The 22,209-nt window shown below is 47.4% G+C and overlaps 1 protein-coding gene across 1 annotated transcript in view; it reads right to left on the bottom strand.

Annotated features, from left to right (window-relative positions):
* Positions 1 to 814: 814 nt before the first annotated feature.
* The window catches only part of NMNAT2 (nicotinamide nucleotide adenylyltransferase 2), a 143,008-nt gene continuing 121,613 nt past the window's right edge, over positions 815 to 22,209 (bottom strand). The window contains exons 7-11 of the mRNA XM_042925110.1: positions 21,977 to 22,021; positions 17,868 to 17,944; positions 3,520 to 3,621; positions 3,315 to 3,382; positions 815 to 1,134 (exon numbers count right to left, since the gene is read on the bottom strand). Coding sequence (XP_042781044.1) covers positions 1,032 to 1,134; positions 3,315 to 3,382; positions 3,520 to 3,621; positions 17,868 to 17,944; positions 21,977 to 22,021 — 395 coding nt within the window. The 3' untranslated portion in view covers positions 815 to 1,031. The remainder of the gene's footprint in view (positions 1,135 to 3,314; positions 3,383 to 3,519; positions 3,622 to 17,867; positions 17,945 to 21,976; positions 22,022 to 22,209) is intronic.

Raw genomic sequence — 22,209 nt, 5'->3', positions numbered from 1 at the left:
AGGTGGTGACCTGAAGCTTCCTTGGAAATGCTGGGCTGGCAGGGAACCCACTGTGCCATCAGTCACAGTCCAAATGAGAAACTGTACAAATGCCACCAGGATATGACGATAGACTGGCTCCGTGTGATCACAGGCCCAGAGCATCAGGAAAATGATCTTCTAAAACAAAGGAAACAGACTCAAACTCTTCTGAGAAACCCTACTATTCCCAGATATGCCTCCCAGGTTTCAGAACCTGGAAGCCTCAGTCCCGACCCTAGACTGTTGCTGTGTGTGGGTGTATGGGTGTGGAGGGTGTGAGTGGGTGAGTGGGGGAGGGAGTGTTGGGAAAGTGGAGGCGGCCTGGCCTCCTTTACCGGGTGTGGCCCTCACCCACATACTGAGCGCTGAGGCTGGTTACAGTGTCCGATCAAAAGGGAGGTTAACCCCACAGGAATGCATTGAGACTACAAACATAAAGAACCACGCAAACGGATTTCATCCAAATTCTATGAGGAGTGAACAACAAAACAAAACAAAACAAAAAACCCAAAAACCAAAAACCAAACCAAACCAAAACAAACAAACAAACAAACAAACAAAAAACGACACCAAAAAAACAAGAGCAGAAAGAAAAAAAGAAAGAAAAATAGCCCTTCATGGTAAAGGGCATGCTGGGAAGGCGAGAGCCAGAGCCGCCTCCCCAGAGCATGCTGGGAGGACGGGCTCCGGAGCCGCTCTCTAGAGCATGCTGGGAGACAGATACCAGCACATCTCTAAGGACTGCACTCCCCCCACCTCCCACCCTATTCCCTCACCCACCCCCGACCCGGAGACTAGAGGAAAGTCTGTCCAAAGATGACTGCTGAATAGGGTGTGCCGTGGTTCTCTGCAGGCCCCCACACCGTGGAGGGTTGAGTCAGCAAGTGGGGAGAACAGTCAGGATGAGGAGACGGAGCAACAGAGAGGAAAACGGGGGGCTGACAGAGACTGGAGGGGCCAGTGTGTTGGCGGAGGACGAGGGGAGAGTGGAGCCCAGCGCCGTGTGGCTGCTAGCCGGAGGCATTGATGTACAGCTGGCTCTTGAGAATGTAGTCGATGACCGGCTGGGACAGGTAATCCACGACATGGCCGTCCCCGTGCTGCAGGGCCAGCCTGGATGAGAAGAGACAGTCGTCAGAGGACACCCTCCCTGCAAGGCAGGAGGACTGGCCTGCCCCTTCTCCATCAGAGGAAGGGTTTACCCCACATCCCGGTGTCTGCCTCTGCTGGGCTCCATAAATGGCTTCCCTATGGGGAGGAGAGCTTGCTTGTCCCAGGATCCCTCCCACACCCCGGTGACTCCATTTCACCCTGGCTCTGCCATTTCCTAACTGAGGGGCCTGAAGCAAGTTAATTAAGCCTGTCCTTCAGTTTTCTCCCCTGTAAAATGAGGGTAATGTTTGGGCCTATCTCCTTCAGTTATCAAAAGGTTTTGAAAAAAATAAAAGGATTGAATGCATGGTTATGCAAAGCCTTTAGAATAGTCCAAACACACAGTAGATATTTCAGTGTGTTAAGCTATTCTTATTTCACTCCTTTGTGTTTTTCTGCATTCATGAAAATGAATCTCCTGATTGACCACTCCTTTCCTTCCTACTGGAGCCCTGACAGAGAAGAAGATGACCTCTTCTGAGCCCCTTCTCACAAGCCCTGGAGGCTGTGGAGGAAGGCAGTACCAGGTACGAAAGCGTTCTGGTGATACACTTTGGTTTCTTCACAGCTGTGCTCCAGACTTGGTCTGGCTGCTTCCATTCTCTACTCATATGATGGTCTTGGGAATGTCAGGCCCCAAGGAGCTATTTGGAAAAAATGCACATACTCCTCCAGATATCGAGATTCTAAAAGGCATCTGAGCCCTGCCCTGTGAGACCTCTTCAGAGGCTGGCTCGTTGCCTTTTCAATGCATATACTGTCCTGATCTTGCAAGCAAGCCAGGTCCCTTAGTGGCTCCCTGAACAGTTCACAGGGAACTTCTTGAAAAAGTGGTCTGTATCTGTGGTTTCCAAATGCTAACCCCAACTTGATCAGAATCACCCAGGAAGCAAATTCCTAGGCCCATCCACCATAAATTCCGATTCAGTGGGATTGAATGGGACACAGGAATTTGTGTGCTCGTGTAAGTTTGAGGGGTAATTTTATTGTGCAGCCATGTTTGGAGCCAAATCCTTCTCCTCTCCCCTCATTGGCCATTGCCATTGGGTTTCAGCTCTCACCTCTCAATTTGATGCTACTCTTTAAGTATTTACACATGAGCACATACTGTCTCTTTCCCTGGTTCCCTTGAAGGGAGGTATAGCCGTGTGACTGAGGCTGAGCCAGTGGGATGCAGGGGAAAGTGATCTGCACAACTCTGAGTCACCTTTTTAAAGACCAAGTTCCTGCCCTTTCCAGCAGTCATGGCAGCAGCTGTGGACCCACAGATAGGGGCTTCACATTGAAGAGGTCAGAGGTCAGTTTCTTTTGACTTCAGTAAGAGGGAAATAAACATTTTCTTAAACTGTGACTATTTTGGCTCTTTTTGTTATCGCAGCTTAGCCTATACTCTTATTAATACAGTACTTCATAACTACCTCACACTAAAGAGTCTCAAATTAAAAACATCCCCTTCCTCCCACAAACCAGCTAAAACTAGTCAAGGACCTGCTCCCCTTTAAAAGTAAATGACTGGAGGGGCGCCTGGGTGGCTCAGTCGGTTGGGCGTCCGACTTCAGCTCAGGTCACGATCTCGCGGTCCGTGAGTTTGAGCCCCGCGTCGGGCTCTGGGCTGACAGCTCAGAGCCTGGAGCCTGTTTCGGATTCTGTGTCTCCCTCTCTCTCTGCCCCTCCCCTGTTCATGCTCTGTCTCTCTCTGTCTCAAAAATAAAAAAACGTTAAAAAAGTAAATGACTGGAGGGAGGGGCACCTGGGTGGCTCAGTCCGTTAAGCATCCGACTTCAGCTCAGGTCATGATCTCAAGGTTCATGAGTTTGAGCCCTGGTTCCCTCTCTTTGCTGACAGCTCAGAGCCTGGAGCCTGCTTCGGATTTTGTGTCTCCCTCTCTCTCTCTCTCTCTCTCTCTCTGCCCTTCTCCATCTTGCACTCTGTCTCTCTCTGTGTCTCTCAAAAACAAATAAATGTTAAAAAAAATTTTTTTAAGTAAATGACTGGGGACAAATACATGAAGTCCCCAAAGAAGGCTGAATACCAGGCAGCAGGGTGTCAGCAAATGTAAGGGTCAGCTTGAACTGAGGAAAGTTGTATAAAACTTGTGAGCCCATTTGACCAAGTTCCCTCTGGCTGTTTGCCAAGCGTACCTGCTCTTGGTTGAGCTGACAACAGACATAGGATGGTTGATGTCATCCTTCACCACCATGATGTTGTTCTGGGGATAGAGCAGAGAAAGCAGGTTGCCAGTCCCTCACACTACACTCCGTGGGTGCCCTCATTCCTCCAGACCCCAGGCCTCTCAGAGAAGGAACACGCCACAGAGCTACAGCAGTCAGGAGATGAAGGACTCACTTTGTATTTGCGGAGTATTGAGGAGTGATTCATGATCCGATCTGTGTCAGCTGCGTCCCGGGGCACCACCACAATCCCAAAGTCCCCCACAATCACCTCCATCTGAAAAAACAGAGAAAGCATCCTTTGATGAGACCATGACTCCAGCGGCTACTAAGGAACTCCTTAGCAGGTGGAATGATCTTTCATGTGGAACCGCAAGCTTTAGTCTTCCGCTTGCCTTCTCAACTCTACGAGTCAGCTGCTTCAAGTAACAACCTGTAACAGTGTTCGTGGGACGAGTGGGAACTTCACCTGGCACACAGAAGATGCTAAATAAATACCTCCAGACTGAATGAATAAATGTACTCCTGCATGTCTGGGCAAGACCTCTCCAATTCCTGAGGCTCCTGCTGAGTTCTTTATACTGAAGAGTAATAGGAAGGACACATAGTCCGTACGTGGTAGACACCCTCACAGGCCACAGGTCCCACTGCCCAGCAAGTGCACCCCAGCTCCCAGCCAGACTACTCAGAAGGATGGAATGCTCCTTCGCTCACCCATGTCAAAGCTGCTGGGGGCTTAAGGGTGGTGAAGAGCACGGAAGGGCTTGGAATGCCTGTGTGCCCACAGGCAGTGATAGGAAGATTATTATGGGGTCACTTCTGAGATCAGCCTCTGATAAATGCTTGCTGCCATAATGAGAAATGAAACCTTTTCATTAAAAAAAAAAATGTTTTTTTCTGGTTACAGACACAGTATAAGCTTGGGAAATTCAGGGGGTAAAAATCAGCCACAATCACACAATCCAGATAACTACTCTTAACATAGTGTATTTCTGCCCAGTGTTTCCTTCTTTACAAATAAGTGTATATATCTACAACTGGATTAAATTGAAAAAATTAATCATTTTCCAATACTTTTCATTTAGCATTATATCGTGAGCATTTTTCACATTGTTAAAAATTATTTGAAAACATTAAGTTTTAACAGTCTGTATACTTCATTATCTGCACTATGCTATACATGACATTAAACCAATCTGGTATTATAAAATGTGTACAGTTATGTCTGATTTTTTATAAGTATACATAACACTTTGTTGAAGATCTTTATATATAAATCTACCCTTCTTAATTGTCTTAGGATAAGAAGTAAAATAATTAGATTAAAGCATAAAAACTGATATATATGAACATATTTATGATGCATGATATAGATGAACATATCTCACAAACATATTTCAAGCTCTTGAGACATATTACCAAGTTGCTTTCTGGAAACTCATGCAAATTTTTATTTTCAAAAAGCCTGAAAGTTACGGCATTTAATAGACTTGGGTCTAGCCCAGGCATATTACTGTTTAGATCTTGCCAGTTAAGGATCCCAGATGGGGAAAGAAGGGAGGGGGAGACAGGTTGCTTTTAAGCAGTGCAGCTCATTGAGTAAGACCTGCTCTGGTGGCAAGGGACCCAGGTCTTCCTCCTAATAAGTGCCACAAAAACAGACATAATGGAGCACTGTGGCCACTTCTCTATCAGACAATTTCTGTATAAGCAGAATCCACTTCTAAGTCTAATTTATTGATTATGGTTGAGTATGCACGTGCACGCCCGTGCATGTGCACACGTGTCCTTGGGTATTTCCATCCACCTTTACCCTACTTCTCCATTGCTTACACCTGGAGCTATAGTCACGGCTGGAACTCTGATGTTGCTGAGACAAAAAGCTGGTGGAAGGTACCCTGAGAGGGAGGCTGTGGAGAGAACTTGGAAGCTACCTATAGAGCATCAGAGCCCCCATTGGGTCGGGCCATTTGGAAGATAACACAGCCTTACACAGCATGCTGCATCTCCCAGTAGTGTTCAGATTGGGCAAACTGGCACCACGCGTTTGTCCTATAAACCAGAACGTTAGGGAGAGGCCGGGCAAGGAGTTGGAGGTAGACCCAACTACTCGGTAGGTAACCCAAGGCACTGGCTCTCAAATGTGGCTGCAAATTTGAATCACCTGAAGAGCTTTTAACATTGTTGAAGCCCAGCTCACACCCAAGATCAGTTAAGTCAGGATCTCTGGGAATGGGACCCAGGCATCAACAGGTTTTTTTTTAACTTCTCAGGTGATTCCAATACGCAACCAGCCTGAGGACTGGTGGTCTAAGTTCCGCTTAAAACTCCAGGGAGGGGCGCCTGGGTGGCTCAGTCGGTTAAGTGTCCGACTTCGGCTCAGGTCACAATCTTGCGGTCCGTGGGTTCGAGCCCCGCGTCGGGCTCTGGGCTGATGGCTCAGAGCCTGGAGCCTGCTTCCGATTCTGTGTCTCCCTCTCTCTCTGCCCCTCCCCCGTTCATGCTCTGTCTCTCTCTGTCTCAAAAATAAATAAACGTTAAAAAAAAATTAAAAAAACAAAAAACTCCGGGGAAGTGGTAGTGTAGAGAGAGAGAGAAAAAAGAAGGGAGAAGAGGAGAGGACAGGAGGGGAAAGAGAGAGGGGAAGGGAGGTGGGGGAGGGGAAGGGAGGTGGGGGAGGGGAAGAGGGGAATCCATCCAAGTTGGTGTACATGGACCTTCCTCAACTGCCTGGCTATGTAGTTGCTTCAAGATACCTGGTGTACATGGTGTAATACCTTCAATTTGATTCTGAGAACTTGGTAGGTGTTCCATATATGATGCATGAAATAATGGGGCTGTTTTAAGTGAGCATTCTCATTAAAAGCATGAAACCTTTCGTTCAGAGTGGAGTCAGGCCTCACAGGGGATCACCCTATGGGTGACATTAGTGCAGCTGCTGCTTCCCACTCAGGAACTAATGATCTGAGCACTCAATCAGTAACAGTGCCAGGTGGCTCAGTGGGTGGCAAGCAGATGGAGACCTTGCTGCTTGAGATATATTCTTTTTCCAGAAACAGGTGGCAGGCCTGCCCCCTGGGGATCCCAGACGGGGCAAGGGAGACAGGGTCTACAGGACAAGACACAGCTTAACCACATCCAAGCTGCATATCTGCAGAGGTTTGGGTCAGAGACTGCAGAGCTTTTCTGCAACTTTGGCCAGACCTTAGGGCACTGGGTCTAGAGCGTGTTTGTGTGGGTGTGCATTTGGGGGTGAGAGAGCTGTCACACGCTAGAGTTGGTGAAGTGTACCCTCAGTCCCATAGGTATCCATCTTGTGCAGGGACTTAGCTGTCCTTCCCATGCCACCCCCAATCCCTGCCTCCTGTCTTCACCTGGCCTCTCTCTCTCCAGGAGACCAGGAGACAAGGAGACCACCCTCTGCCAGTTGCCTCCTACCTCAGCAGCTGCAATTTTGGGTCTCCCTGTGCTGGTTCTTTCTCATATCACGTACCTTGACCCATTGGAGTCCCCCCAGGCCTCAGTCCTTGGACCTTTCTCTCTCTCTTTTTTCCTATCTATACTTACACTCTTAATGATTTCACTCAGTTTCACAGCTTTAAAGACTGAAGGCTCCCAAATTAATACCTCCAGCACAGACTTCTCTCCTGACCTTCAAACTCATATATCCAGCAGCCCTTTCAATATGCCTATTTAGATGGGGCATCTCAAATCTAAAATGTCCACAGGCCCCTGAACCCTCTGACATCAATAAGTCAATCAATCTTCATACCCCCCCAAAATGCATTTCCTATATTTTTTTCATTTCAGGAAATAGAAACTCTCTTCTCACAATTGCTCAAGCCAAAGCCTTGGCATTTTCCTTGATGGCTGTCTTTCTCTCACATCCCACATTCCATCTAAAAGGTAATCAAATCAGGGGCACCTGGGTGGCTCAGTCAGTTGAGCGTCCGACTTTGGCTCAGGTCATGATCTCGTGGTCCATGAGTTCAAGCCCTGCATTGGGCTCTGTGCTGACAGCTCAGAGCCTGGAGCCTCCTATTCTGTGTCTCCCTTTCTCTCTGCCCCCTCCTTGCTCATGCTCTGTCTCTCTCTGTCTCTCAAAAATAAATAAATGTTAAAAAACCTTTTTTTTTTTAAAAGGTAACCAAATCAATTCCATCTTCAAAACAAATCCAAGAATCTGCTTATTTTTCACCATTTCCATCAAGTATATCCTGGTCCAAGCCTCCTTTGGTAGGTTAAATAATGGCCCCCAAAGATAACCAGGTCCTAATCTCTGGAAGCTGTGAATTTTATCTTATAAAGCAACATATATGCAAATGTGATTAAGCTAAGGATCTTGAAATTATCGTACATAACCTAGGTGAGCTGTCTAATGGCAATAACAAGTGTCCTTACAAGAGGGAGGCAGAGGGAAATTTAACACAGAAGAGAGATGATGCAAAGAGAGAGCAGAAGATTTGAAGATTTTCCATTGTTGGTCTTGAGGATGGAAAGAAGGGGTCATGAGCCAAGGAAGACAACCAATGCAGCTCAAGAAGCTGGAGAAGGCAAGGACAGATTCTCCCCTGGAGCTTCTGGAGGGAATGTGACCTTACCAACAACTTGGGTTTGGCTCAGTGAAACCTATTCGAACCTCTGGCTTCCAGAAGGGTAAGAACATCAACGTGTGTGGTTTTAAGCCACCAACCTGCAGCAACAGAAAACTAATTCATCCCCATAGCCTCTCACCTGGATTGCTCAGGTCTCCTTGTTTTTCTCTTCCCTTTTTCAGTCTATTCCCAACAGCCAGACTAAAAGTATTAAAATAGATCATGCTGCTCCTTGACTCAAAACTCTTCACTTAAATATCACCTTCTCAATGAGACCACACCATTTCAAGACCACGCTATGTACACAGACCCACATGCAACCCACACCTTCACAGTCCCTACACCTTCCTAGGTTTCACACCCCTCCTTAGCCTTTGTGTCCATCTAACATCATACACACACACACACACACACACACACACACACACACACACAGATACACACACACAGTTGTTGTTGTTTAACCTTATTTTTGTCTCTTTCTCTCCTATAAAGGTAGCCTCCGTGAGGGCAGGGAATTTTGTGTGTTTTAGTCATCACTGTCCCAAGGGAAAAGAACCTGGCATCTCAAACATGCTTAATAAATGCTGTTGAATAAGTAGATTCCTGCAGAGTCTTGTCTGGCAGCCATCTCTGAGGCATTAACCGATAAGGTCTCCCTGTCTCGGGATCCGGCAAGGAGCCCATGTTACTTAATGGGAGTTCTGGAGCCCCAAAGAAGTTATGTGAAAGATAGACTCTCACATCCTATGATAAGTAAGGGTGAGCTTACTTTTGCAGACTCCTAGACTTGATCTGATTGGTCAGTAGAATCACCTGGGGGAGCTTTAAAACTCACAACAAAAGCAGATCCCCCAGCTCTTACCCCAGGGATTTTGATATAACATGTCTAGGATGGGCTGTAGCCCCTCTCTTCACAAAGCTCCCTAATCCTTCTGATGTGCACCAACCTTTGGGAAATTGTTGCTGTAAATCACATGAGCAGTTGCCTAAACTGCTAGTTCTCTGGCCTGGTTTGGGAGGAGGCCAAAATGAGATATTCGTGAGACAAGCACCTCTGAGGATTCCAGCAAAAATGAGGAGGTCACCCTGTGCCCTAGGGAGTGGGGGTGGTTGGGGCTGACATCTGACCCCAGGAAACAAGTTTGCTCAGGCTCTCCCTGCCCAAGAAGCCTGCAGGAGTGTGCTCAGGCCCCTGGAATGGAGCTGTTATTCCAGCAGGATGTGACCAATGTCTCCTGTGTGTTCATGAAGAATTCTCTGCAGGTCTTGCCTTGGGGGTGGGGATGTGGGTGAGTAGCCAGGGTAGCAGAGCTGTCTTGGTTGGCAAGTCCCTTTCCCGATGGTGACCAATGTGATCCCATACTGCCACAGCACAGTTAGCAGGATCAGGGTACAATCTCCCCCTACCCCCCGGCATGGAGTGGCCCTCTCAGTGTAGCTCTGGTCTGTCATGTCTGAGGTGGGGGTCTGTGACATTCATCCTGTTTCAACTTCCTGCTCTTGGACACAGCTTTTTGATTATATCTTTTCATCCTCTGGTCAAAGGTTCCCCAGGAGAAGCAGGGGTGGGGACGGAGAGAGGAAGTGGGAGGAGGCAGACTCTGCTTCCCCAAATGTGGGGAATCTGAAGGAAGGATATGAGACATGTTGAGGCAGGAAGCAACTTGGCCTTGGGAAAGAGAACACTCATGAGGACCCAGGCGGCAGATCTCCTAGAAGGGATGTGAACTTCTCCAGGAGACTGAATTTCATGATCTGTACTGTTGGATTTGGGGAATGCTTTGAGTTGGGGGTGCCCTGTGTTCTTAGCCAAGTACTTTCCTGGGCACCAAGGACAGAGTGTTGAACAAGACAGATATGGCTTCATCTCCTGGATCAATTACTATCTAGCAGGAGGCATTAAACAAAGGATTAATTATTTCAACCGTATCCCTTGCTATGAAGGACAAGGGCAGGTTACTATTGAGTGGCTAATATCTTCTAGTGGTTAATGTCTAATGGGTAACTGGTAAAAGTTTGGGCCGTATCTCATGGTGAACTTAAACTATCTTATGGGCTAACCTCCTCCAATCAACCTGTATTCAGGTGCCCTTTCATTCTTTCATTCAACAAACTGTGTATATGGTGAATGGGGCACTATCCTGGTGTTGCCAAATAAGACAGGCACGTATAGTGTACTCACACACCTTACCTTCCAGTAGAGAGAGACCATAAACAAAAATGTAAATAATAAAACATGAGGTGGAATTACGTACAATATTGAATGTAAAACAAAAATGATCTTCAAGCTGAAACCAAAATGACAAGAAGGGGCCAGACTTAGAGACACCTGGGGCAGGAGCACTCCCAGTTAGCACACAGCCTGCAGCCCTGAGCTGGGAAAAACTATTCAAAAATAAAACAAACAGGTACGACTGAGGCACAGAGAAGTAGGAAAAGCAGACAAGGACGAGAGATCAAAGATGGGATTTCATTCCAATTGCAAACAGAAGCCATTGGAGTGTTTTAAACAGAAGGCTTAACTTCCATTGACAATAGGATCCAATGTACATTGATTTACCCAGGCAAGCCTACCTGGTTAGATCCTCTATAGTATCATTCTGAAATCAGGGTTCAGAATCCTGACCATCTCCCCCAAACAGTGCTCTCTTCTGTAGGTACAGCACATAGGTGACTTGGGCCCACTTGTGTTTCTTCTTCAGATGAGGATGTTCAGGGATGAACATGGGACACTCATGGATTTGAACCCACTCTGGTCTGCTTTAAAGGCTCTTTCTGCCACATTAAACCTCTTCTAGATCCATTTTCTAAGACTTGCATTTTAGCAACTTGAAACTTTTTTGGTTTGAAAATATATTCTCTTATTTTTCCTCCAAGTTTATCATGGGCCATTCTCAATTCATTACTCTACAATGCCCTCTGGAGTATAGAATTTTGTATACTTCCAACTGGGTTGCAAAAGATGCAAGGAAAGATGTCCAGCAGAAGCCACATGGTGGGTTAGGAGCTTCTGCAATATGCCCCACCCATTTCAGTAAAGAATCCTCCACCCTTTGGGAATGCAAGCTGGTGCAGCCACTCTGGAAAACAGGATGGAGTTTCCTCAAAAATCTAAAAATAGAACTACCCTACAACCCAGCAATTGCACTACTAGGCATTTATCCAAGGAATACAGGTGTGCTGTTTCGAAGGGACACATGCACCCCCATGTTTATAGCAGCACTATCAACAATAGCCAAAGTATGGAAAGAGCCCACATGTCCACTGATGGATAAATGGATAAAGAAGATGTGGTGTATATATATATACAATGGAGTATTACTCGGCAATCAAAAAGAATGAAATCTTGCCATTTGAAACTACGTGGATGGAACCGGAAGGTATTATGCTAAGTGAAATTAGTCAGAGAAAGACAAAAATCATATGACTTCACTCAGATGAGGACTTTAAGAGACAAAACAGATGAACATAAGGGAAGAGAAACAAAAATAATATAAAAACAAGGAGGGGGACAAAACAGAAGAGACTCATAAATATGGAAAACAAAGTGAGGGTTACTGGAGGGGTGGTGGGAAGGGCGATGGGCTAAATGGGTAAGGGACAGTAAGGAACCTACTCCTGAAATCATTGTTGCAGTACATGCTAACTAATTTGTATGTAAATTAAAATAAATAAATAAGTAAGTAAATAAATAAGAACCCTCCACCCTTGTTCTGGCCTCTCTTCCTCTCTGGAGGGAAATCAGGGCAGAGGTTAGTATGCTCTGAGTTGAGAAAGTGGGAAGGCATTTCCACAATGGTTCTCTTAAGGGCAAATGAATGATCCTTCAGAGGGGTTTCCCAGAGGAAATTATCCCCATCCCCATTTCCAATTTGACTGGGGGTGTGGGAAGGCAAGAGATTCCAGACTCAAGTCAAAAGCTTGAACTCCAAACCAACATTATCTTTCACATGAGAACCAGAATCTCCCATGGTAGGAGCTAAGCCTCCTACCCCTAGCCTGTAAATTCGGCATTGGTTTTTATCAGTGTGGGGGCCTAATTCCCCGGGGTGGAAGTGTCCATTGGGCTTCCTGGCTGGAGCTGGACGGTCTGATAAAAACCATCTGAGCCTGAAAGACCAAATGTTTGTCTTTGCTCTATTAGTCCTGGAGCCCTGGGATTTCTTCTGGAGTGGCTAGTGCCCCAGGCTCTTCCTCTGTTTATTTTCCTTGGTTGTTTTCCCATAGCTGGTGGATGTAGGAAGCAGTTGGCCCATGACTCGTTGGCTGGAAAAATGTAGGGTATAGCCAATCAGAGGCTAGAATGCTGGGTTTCAAGAAGTACAAAAAGAAAGAAAAAGAAAAAACAATTTCCTATCAACCTACTTCTGGTGCCTACTGTTCCACCTTTAGATTTTCATTCCTTCAGGTCAATTAGTAACTGTTGCTCATTAAAAAAAATTTTTTTTAATGTTTTTATTTATTTTTGAGACAGAAAGAGCATGAGCAGGGGAGGGGCAGAGAGAGAGGGAGACACAGAATCTGAAGCAGGCACCAGGCTCTGAGCTGTCAGCACAGAGCCCGACACGGGGCTCGAACTCATGAACTGTGAGATCATGACCTGAGCCGAAGTCAGACGCTTAACAGACTGAGCCACCCAGGCGCCCCAAATGTTGCTCATTTAAAATGCAAATAACATTCAAAAGCAACTAATACATTTAATCATTAAACTTAATGATTTTGCCTATTTGCTGAAAAGTCAAAAACCTTTCTCAAATAAAGACCAAGATAAACCTTCTATTTCAACCAGCCAGAACCATCTCCCCAGAAGCTCTTGTTCCCACCATTAGATCTTTTACAGCCTACTCTCAAACCGAAAAGCCCTTTCTCTTTCCACCCACATAACACAATCCTGCCCCTCATTCAAAGCCCAGCCCAGGTGCTCCCCTCTTACAGCCTGCCAGGAATTATATATATATATATATATATATATATATATATATATATATATATATATATATATATATATATATATAAAATTCTTCTCATTGTCTGTCTTTTATGGATTAGGGATCTGATGACTTGTGTGAAGTTGGGCTCTGCTGTTTAACAGCTATGTGGTCTTCGACAAGTCACAATCCATGTGAGCCCTGGCATTCACACCTGTACATGTGAATGGAGATTCCCCTTCACAGGAGTGTGTTAGGGGTTGATTGCACTAATCCCTGAAAAACAGTCGAAGTGTTTATGTGTAGCTCCCTCACTAGAAAGTAAAGTGCACACGGTGGGGAACTTTGTCTATTTTGTTTTCTCTGCTCATTCGGCCCGAGAACAATGTCTGGCACTTGGTAGGTACCCAGTGAATATTTTAAAACCAATAGATGAATAACAACCAACATTTATTGAGTGCTTACGAGGTTCAGGAACTCTTCTAAACTTTTTACAATTTTATTTTATGTAATATAAAAAACATATCATTTTTAGACTGCAAGTGCCTTAAGGACAAATAGCATGCTTGTATTAGTACTGGGCACTCAGTAAGTATTCACTGCAAGATTGATTGAAGGAAAGAATGCTTAAATTGGAATTAATTTGCCAGACTGCCTTCCATCATAATATGATGGACAAAGAAGCTGACAGCATAAGAGCCCTAGACAATGGGTTTTATTTGGGGGAAGGGAGTGAGTATAATTTCCTGGTCAGAAATTTCCTGGTCACCGTCTATCCTTTGGCCTTGACTTCCCACAGATCCTGGTCCATGCTTGGATACCTGCTTTGGTGCTGGTGCCTGGGTGTGGCACAGCAAAGATCAGGTCCCCTAAGGGGAGACGAGCTCTGTAATAAAAACTCAGGGATGGGATGGGCTCAGGGGCTATGGGGCTATGGAACATGAGTGCTGATCCCCAAGGCTGGCCCAGGAGCCTGGATCTTGAATTCTCTCAGGAACCAAGAATGAAAAAGCCAACTGCCAGGCTGCACAAGCAGTTCTTTTGTATTCCATGGAGAGAAACTTGATGAATATGTATGGAATCTTCTCCCCCTGGAATGTAAGGGGAAGGGTGTGTCATTGGTCAGAGGTCAGAATTCACTGTGGGCTAATGGATCTTTGTGCCTAATAGGAAATGCCCAAGGGATGTGTTAGGAGGTGGGGTTGTTCCTTTAGCTGTGTGATTAGATTTCTGGGTGGAGAGCACTGGTTCCGGAATCCCGATTGAAAGAACTAGATGGATTCAGCGGAGAAGAGAATAGAAATTGTGACCCGGCTGGAGGACACCTTGGTAGTCCTGCTGCAGGACAGATCAAATCAGCCTCTTCCCAGCCTGGCTGGGGGCAAAGCTGCTCCACAGACCCCTTTGAGCTTTCTTTACAGCAGGGTGGAGAGTCTCCTTTCTCCCCAGACCTGTCTGAACTAGTGGCTTCTCTCCTGCCTTCAGAATCCTGAGGCGTCTGAAGGATAGGGGAGGCTTGGGTGTGGAGCCGGGGCCTATAACCTTCCCAAGGAGCTTGGCTCTCCTCCCCACCTTCTGTTCCCAGTCATGGGCAGATTCAAGGGTTTGGGCTCATGATCACTAAACGGAGGTCTGTGGTCAACAAGTATCACTTGGGATACCAGACAATGAAGAACAATGTGTTCTGATAAGGCTTGAATGAATGAAGGAATGAATGAAGGAATGAAATCTGGGATAGAAGCAGGTCTCACAAACCTCATACCTGGTATTCTCATGGTTAGGAACTGAAAACCCTAAAATAGAGTCCTTCCAGGAGAACTCCAGATGACAGAACTTTCTAGTAGAGTAAGCGGGACTCACCCTGTACCCTGTCTTGAAAGTAAGACCTTCTTTTTCTAGACCCTGAGATCCAACCATCCTCAAACAAGGCCAGTGGAGTAATCCACTGAGCTATTAACTAGTTGTGTCCTCCCTACATCCCCCTCTGCCCAGCACAACCCTACTTCTAGCAGAGGACCAGACCCTTTACTGGACCTGGTTCTCTAATTTGCAGAGCAGAAAACCACGTTTTGCAGTCAGTGGCTTTAAACTCACTGAAGAGATTTTGCCAGGTATCCCGAGGAAGAGAGAAAATAGGAAAGATACCTGTAGAATAGAAAGAAGAGGTTCTGCTGTTCCCTGCCCACCATACCCCCACTTCTAGAAAGAAGCTAGAGGTCTGTGGGAGCTACTCCCTCCTCCCTGCCCCCTCCGAGGGGCAAAACCTCAGAAGAAAATGGGGCCTGGTTATCATTGGCAGGTGAGACCCAGCGCTGGACTTCCAGACTCAGCCATGAGCCCTGCAGAATGCTACCACCTTCAAGTGACCACAAAGGTCCAGACAGGGACGGTCTGCGGGGAACCTGATGAACTAATGTTCATGTTCAGGGTCCACCGAAGCCTTTCAGGTTCTACTAATCATTAACATAATAACTGAGACTAACTTCCCATCAACACTGTGGGATAGATTTGGACTTGAATTTTAATTTGATTTAAATAAATCAAAGGTGATATTTCTAGCACACCTCTTTTGTGGGTTGAGATTCACACTTGTTATGTAAGAAAACAGCTCCTTGATTTTTTTTTTTTTTTTTTTTTTTGGCCTCTACCTCAGGTGCCATAATTCTAAGGACCCCACAGATTGGCTGTGGATTAAATTAGGGGACAGAGGACTTGGCTGAGTGGGGATGGGGAGGTAGAGCCCTAAGTTCCAGAAAGCCTTCTGGAGTGAGCTTTGAGCACCCAAATCCCTGCTTTCTGTGCTGTGGACTGGAATTCTTACCACCCGGACAGTATAGATATGGGCTCCTGCTGAGCCCCTTGTTGTGCCCTCTGGGAGTAGCCAGGCTGGGAGTTCTGGGTCTTCAGAGTAACCAACCAAGGGGGAGCACAGCTGAATAATGAGGGTCTTGCTCCACCTTCCCTGTCACATTCCCAGTAAATCAACAGCTGTTGGTTTCTCCAATTTTTTTCTTAACCACCATGTCATTTCAGCACCAGGGCCCAGTGGGAAGAGGAGAGACCTGGGGCTCCTTCTCTCAGTCTTCCAATGTCGGATCTGACAACCGCAAGAGCAGCCATTTTGGAGAGAAGTCAGACAGAGGACCAGAAATCAGCGATCTAAATGGGAGGAGCAGAGAGGGACTGGCTGTGCCTCCAGGGTCCCAAATGCTGTAAGTTTCAGGCTCCACAAAGCCTGGGTCTGCCCCAGAGAGGGGGCCCTAGAGATTCTCTGCTCACGTAAGCGGCCCTGCAGGCTGCCCCCAGTTGCCGAGTGCACCCTCCAGGACTGCCCAGGCCTCCCCAAGGGATGCACTCCCCTGCAGCTGCCCGGATGTGCCTAGATTCTTGAAAGAGCTCTGCTGAGATCTCGTACATAACTTGGGCCACATGACTGTCTACTTTCACAGCACCTTGTGAAGTAGAGAGGAAAGTAAAAGTTCATTAAGCCACTTAATCCAGAACTGAATGAAGGTTTAGAATTTCACCTCCGAGAAATGGTCCAGGGGTGGAGATGAAAGGCCCACACAGTGTAATTCACCTCCGGGAAACTCTCCCTGCCCTCCCGTTCCTCCCGCAGCACTTCACCTGGAATATCTATGTGTATGTCTATGAGGCTATTTAGGTGAATTCACTTATGAATGTTCGTTGCATGTAGCTGTGTTTCAGGCACTAGGCTAGGCACTTGAGGTACACACTGTCATTTAATTTTCCCCAAATGCTATGAGGTAGGCATTATTATTACACCATTTTAGAGATGGGAAAAACTGGGGCTCAAAATGGATTTTGTCATGAGTTGTGTTGGAATAGAACTGGAATCTTGAGTCTGGTCTTGAATGTTCCCTCTCTCTTTCTCCAGAGATATATATATCTGTATATATATCCTGAAAAAAAAATTTCATAGGTATATGTCTTGCCACCTGACACTTGTGGGTAGGGACTGTACTGCATATTTTTTGAAATGTTAGAATGTGATAGATAGCATTCTATAGATTTACAGATTTAAAAAACACAACCGAGTTGTAACTAAACTTGCTGTGATAATATTTTGCAATATACACATATCTCAAATCATTGCATTATACATCTTAAACTAATACCATGTTACATATCAATTCTATCTCAATAAAACTGGAAAACACTGATGCCCGGAGAGTTGAGTGCTTGGCATGGGGTCACGCAACAAGTTAATAAAGAAACACTGGGTCTGGAATTACTGCCTTGAGAATCCAGCTTGCACAGGGCTCTGGAATTGAGAGGTAGCAATAGATCAGGTTATCCGATGAATGAATTAATGGAAGAGCAAGAATGAATGTATGTATGAAGGGTGAGTAACTTATGAATTAGCTGGTTTATGGCCATCACCATCAGATCTGGCAACAAAAGATGCTGATTCAGCTTCTAAGTGGTACAAGTTTAACTTCCTGTTTCCCTCTACCCCTGGTCAATTTCCAGGAGGATCCTACTGACCTTTTGCCATTCACGCCTCCCCTTCTGCTCCCTTTTTTCTTGTTGAGGGAATGCTAGCGTGGTATTTACTACCCCTTCAAAAGGAATCAAAGGAAAACAAAACAGACGATAACCTCAAAGGGGTAAAGGCTTTTTTTATCCCTTCCTCCCCCACCTACTGCCTCAGCCACACACCTACGCTGCAAGTACTACTTGGAGAAGGTATTCGATGATTGCTTTCTTCCCAGGGGCTTTATAGGAGCAAGCACCGGGAAGAGTGACTGTAAAAATACAGTCAGAGATAAAGCTTTTGGGGTAGGTGAGAATTTTCTCCCATAGTGATGTGAATGGATGGTCCTGCTGGGAGCTCAGAGGAGATAGGACAGTCAGGTTTGGGGGTGGGGGAGAAGCGGTAGGGAGGAGGGGAGACCGGAGGCTGAAACCCAGTGCACCCTCCCCACCTTTCCCATGGCAGCTGTGTGTGGTGCTGCCGTAGCATTGCTACTCACATCTGCCTCATTCCAGAGCCCCGGGATGCAGAAGGACTCCAGCAGGTCACTGCCACACAGCAGCAAGATCCTCAGCTCTGAGGAGGGGGAACAAAGTTTGCAAAGGGTAAGTGGAGACTCTCAGCCTTTCCCCTGAGAAATACAGAAGCCACCAATTCCTGGGGCTCCAACACCTGCCTCTTCCAGGCAGCAACCTTGGCCTGCCACTCCCCTGGGGCTCATTTACAGACCACTCTTGTCCCCTGTGGGAGGAACTACCCATTCAAGGAGGGTCTTGGTTTGCCTGGTACTGAAGGGTTTCTGGAGACACAGGTCTTTTTGTGCTAAACCAGGACGACTGGTCATCCTAACAGAGACGGAACCAGCTATATGCCTTATCTAAGGTCGAAGGGCCCTTTGGACTCCATATCGAACTCAAGTGTCAACATTGAGTTTGGCTTCTCTGCTGCTGTGCATTATGCAGGGTTTGTCTTTCATCACAAATGCCGACATGATGGGGGGTCTGAGGGAACACTGAGTGTACCCATGCAGTGGCTGAATTACAGATGTCCTCTCTTTACAGGGCCACCATCCTCAGCAAAGGGCTTGAGTGCCCTGCCCTGCCCCGGCCCAGGTGCACTTCCTGCTTCTCTGTTGTTCGCCTCCCCTCCTAAAGCCCACTCTGAATTATCCCAGCAAGGCTCATCCACACAGGCAGCAAACTGACTGACTTACTGACACTGAGCAATGGGGAGCAAAGAATCCTGAGATTCTCAGAACCACTGAGGGAGGGAGAGACCTCTGCCAGAGAGTGCCTCGGTGTGGAGTGTTTAGTTCCTAGGCATCCTGGGCCCTCCAACAAGAGGCCACGGCTGTGGGCACCTTGTCCGAAACAGTGAGCCCTGCTTGGAGCCTTCCACAGACCACTGCCTCCCTGGACCTTGACACTGAGAGATGGCTGGTAGGTCTGCCTGCCTTAGACCCCACAGTCTGCTCGGGGACCTGACAAGGACTTTCAGAAGGTGAACTTGTCCCTACTGCAGGAGTCTCCAGATGGTACAAAAAAGGAAGGCTGCTGAGCTGATGACAATGCCTGTATCTCATTGACCCACCATGCAGCTCGTCCTCAGGAAGCCCTCGGGAGCACTGGGGTCTTAACTCCTAAATATTCTTGCAGCCTCTCCTCTTCTCTTCTCCAAGTCAACCTGTAGCCCAATCATCTGCTTATGTGCAGGGACCTTAATTTATCTTATGTCCCTAGGGCCTGCCAGAATGACTTGCACATGGTAGGTGCTCAGGATGTACTGAGTAAGTGAACAATAGACAGGCTGACCACAGAGGCCATGCAGGCAAGCTGCTAAGAGCCTCTGGGCAGACTGATGGCTGTGCTGACAATTATGGCCTTTGTTTTTGCAGCATGGGGGTCCTAGGGAAAGTGTTGTTCCAGCCGCTGGTGTCTCCTTCCTTCCATGTTATGCCGTGGGATTTCTGACCCAACTCCCTATCTGTGGAGATGAACCAGCCTTCGTATGGCTGAGAGGAGCAAGACTGGGCTCATTCCTGGGATCCTATTGTTCCCCATTTCCCACCTGGAACCACCAAGTTCCAGGTCAGTCCTCTGTTGGAAGAGAAAGAAGCTGAGACTCTATAACTCTGATTGCCTAAAATTTCAGTTAGGTGGCATTATCTAGAGGAAGTGCTGGCCCTTGGCTTTATTCATGTCTGTGGTTCTCAGCGGGGGGCAGTTTTGTCTCCTGAACTTGGCAATGCCTGGAGACATTTTTGGATGTCAAGACCGGGGAGAGGGCTGTGCTACTGGGATCTGGTGCTCAGAGGGCAGGAATGCCGTCAAACACCCTACAATGCACATGGCAGCCCCCACCACACAGAATTGTTTGTTTCCAAATGTCAATGGTCCTCAGTTGAGAAGGCCTGCTCTACAGCCACAAAAATGAATCTCTTTTCTATTCCAAAGCCAGGAACTCACTTTTCCACCCGAGTATAATGTTTGTTTGTTTGAAGCCAATGTGCAGACAGTTAAAAAGTGGGGCCTCCACCTGTTCTTGCAGGGCTGGAACAGACGCATTTGTCACAGACCAGAGGCCCTAGCAGAGCTTGGGATCCCACGTATGGCCGCTGGGGGGCAGCAGCGATTTCTCCTGGTTTATTGCGTGAGATGAATGTAAGCGTTTCCAGCCCACAAAGCCTTTGGTCTGGGGCACCCCCAGGAGCAGAACATGGAAATGGAGCCCTACATGCTACCTGAGCTAAGAGAAAGTGGCTTTTTGTTTCTTGTGAGGTGCAAGGGGATTTCAAAAAGGGGCTCGTGAGCCACAGGGCCTCCTGGTACAGCAGTCTGGAGGTAAGGCAGCCTCCTTCCCCTTCCACCTCCTCTCCTCTCCACCTTCCTTCAGCCCCCCAGCTCATCCTCATCCAGGGATCCAGAGCCAGGAGGCAGAATCAGCACTGTCCCGCCACCCTCCCTTCCCAGGAATCCTGGCTATGTGAAGCCCAGGCCCTGGGGCCCTTTCCAGCTCCCTGCACGCTGAGGCAATGGCCGCCTGTATCACACCAGGCCGTGAATCTATCCTGACAGCTGTGGCCACCCAGCTTTTCTTTCTTGGAAAGAAGAGTAAGATGGGGTGAGGCTAGCCCTGCCCCCGACAAGGCTACAGTGAGGTAAGGAACTTGAGGGTGCTGGCCACACCAACACACTGTGCAAACACCCATCAGCGTGGCCTCTGCTGTAGGGGGAGCTCCCAAGAGGTGTGGCCTAACACACTGGCCCTGGGTGCTGGGAAAGCGAACAAGGTCACAACTGAAGCTTGCCGCCATCAGTTCTTTCTGGAACAAGGAACTAGAGAAACATACATGGAACACAGTTGAAAGTCTAAAGACTGCTCTGAGCTTGGCCGCTCAGGAAGACTTCCCCGGGAAGGTAGTTCCCTGCCAGGTGTGGAAATGCAGGAAGTAGGAGTGCAAGACTTTGCTCTCATCCTTGCCGGAGGGGGTGTTTGGGATTTGTGTGACCTTAAGACAGTGAAGTGCCAGTAAATAAAGGACATTAAAATGCAGAAAATAATTCAGAAGTGAGGAGGTTTGAGTAGCCACCATCTTTGTTGTTAATACAGTTTATTTAATCATTACCTAATATAATCTTTAGTATTGGCTGCATTTAACAACGAGTTTGCCAAAGTCCTGAAACTCTTAGAAATGGTTCTAACAAAACAGTAGGAGTTAACTCAGGTACGCCACTGCTCTGCAGATCAGAGGACGTGACCCCGAGGAGCCCCTGGAAATGATGTCACATCTGCTGGGCCTCCGGGAAGAGAACCTGATGCTCTAGGCACAGTCTTAGGCTCCCAGGGCCATGGCAGGAACACCTGACCTCCAGCCCTAGACACAGGAATACCAGGAAGGGATGGCCTGGAGTATCTTCGCAGCTGGAATTTAAGATCGAATGTGTCTGCTGGACACCAGGCTGCCCATCATGCTAGAGCCCCAAGCATTCCGATTGTCACGGGCCCCTCCCTGTCACCTGGTACTGTGACAAAACCAGCTCCATCCTGGCATCTGTCTGTTCTTTCCTCAGCTTCACACACTTGGGTCTCTCACCCACTCTGGAACCTTGGAAAGAATTCAGTTTTCTGGTTCGCTCCCCAGGGTTACACAGGACTCGGCTCATTCCCACCAATGGGTCAGCTCCTTCCCATCCGACAGCTCAGTGTAGCCACTGTCCACCTGCTCTGGCTCTCCGCTCCTTCTCCTCCTTGTCCTCCAAGCTCACAAAATAAGGAAGAAGATAAGGAAGGGCAGGGGAGCTCTTCTGTCTCATGCAATGTCATGGGCAAAACAATGATCTCTCTGGCTGGCACTGAAGAGTAAGGTCCACATGTTTTGGATGAGGGAGAGGAGGCTCTGAAGGGAAAATCACCAGCCCATTCAGTCCTCCCTCCTGGGAACTGGCCAGATAGGAGATAACGAAGAGAATGATCAAGCTTGGAACAATCATTCGGAGAGTAGACCCGATTGCAAACAGAACCCCAGGGATTCAAGCCTCTCTCCTCCCCACTCTGCCCCTAATTGAGGCAGGAAGCTCCAAGTGTTTCCGCTTTGCCAGCCACACTTACCAATCTCCTCGTACCGCATCACCGTGCCCAGATTGGCATTCTCGTCTAGGGAGGAAAGAGGGAACAGAGAAGCATTAGGGAACTGACTTAATGCTACCCAACACACGGTCCGCCTGGGGGCCTACTCAGGAGTATGTGGGATGGGATGGAGTAGGTGGGAGTAGGGGGTCATCGCCTCCCTGCACGGGGGTGGCAGGGGAGGGGGCATCTGTGAATGGAGAGATGTCCAGGCT

This window comes from Panthera leo, chromosome F3 (assembly GCF_018350215.1).
Source record: "Panthera leo isolate Ple1 chromosome F3, P.leo_Ple1_pat1.1, whole genome shotgun sequence".
Lineage (NCBI taxonomy): Eukaryota > Metazoa > Chordata > Mammalia > Carnivora > Felidae > Panthera > Panthera leo.
This window is presented reverse-complemented; position numbering and strand designations above follow the sequence as displayed.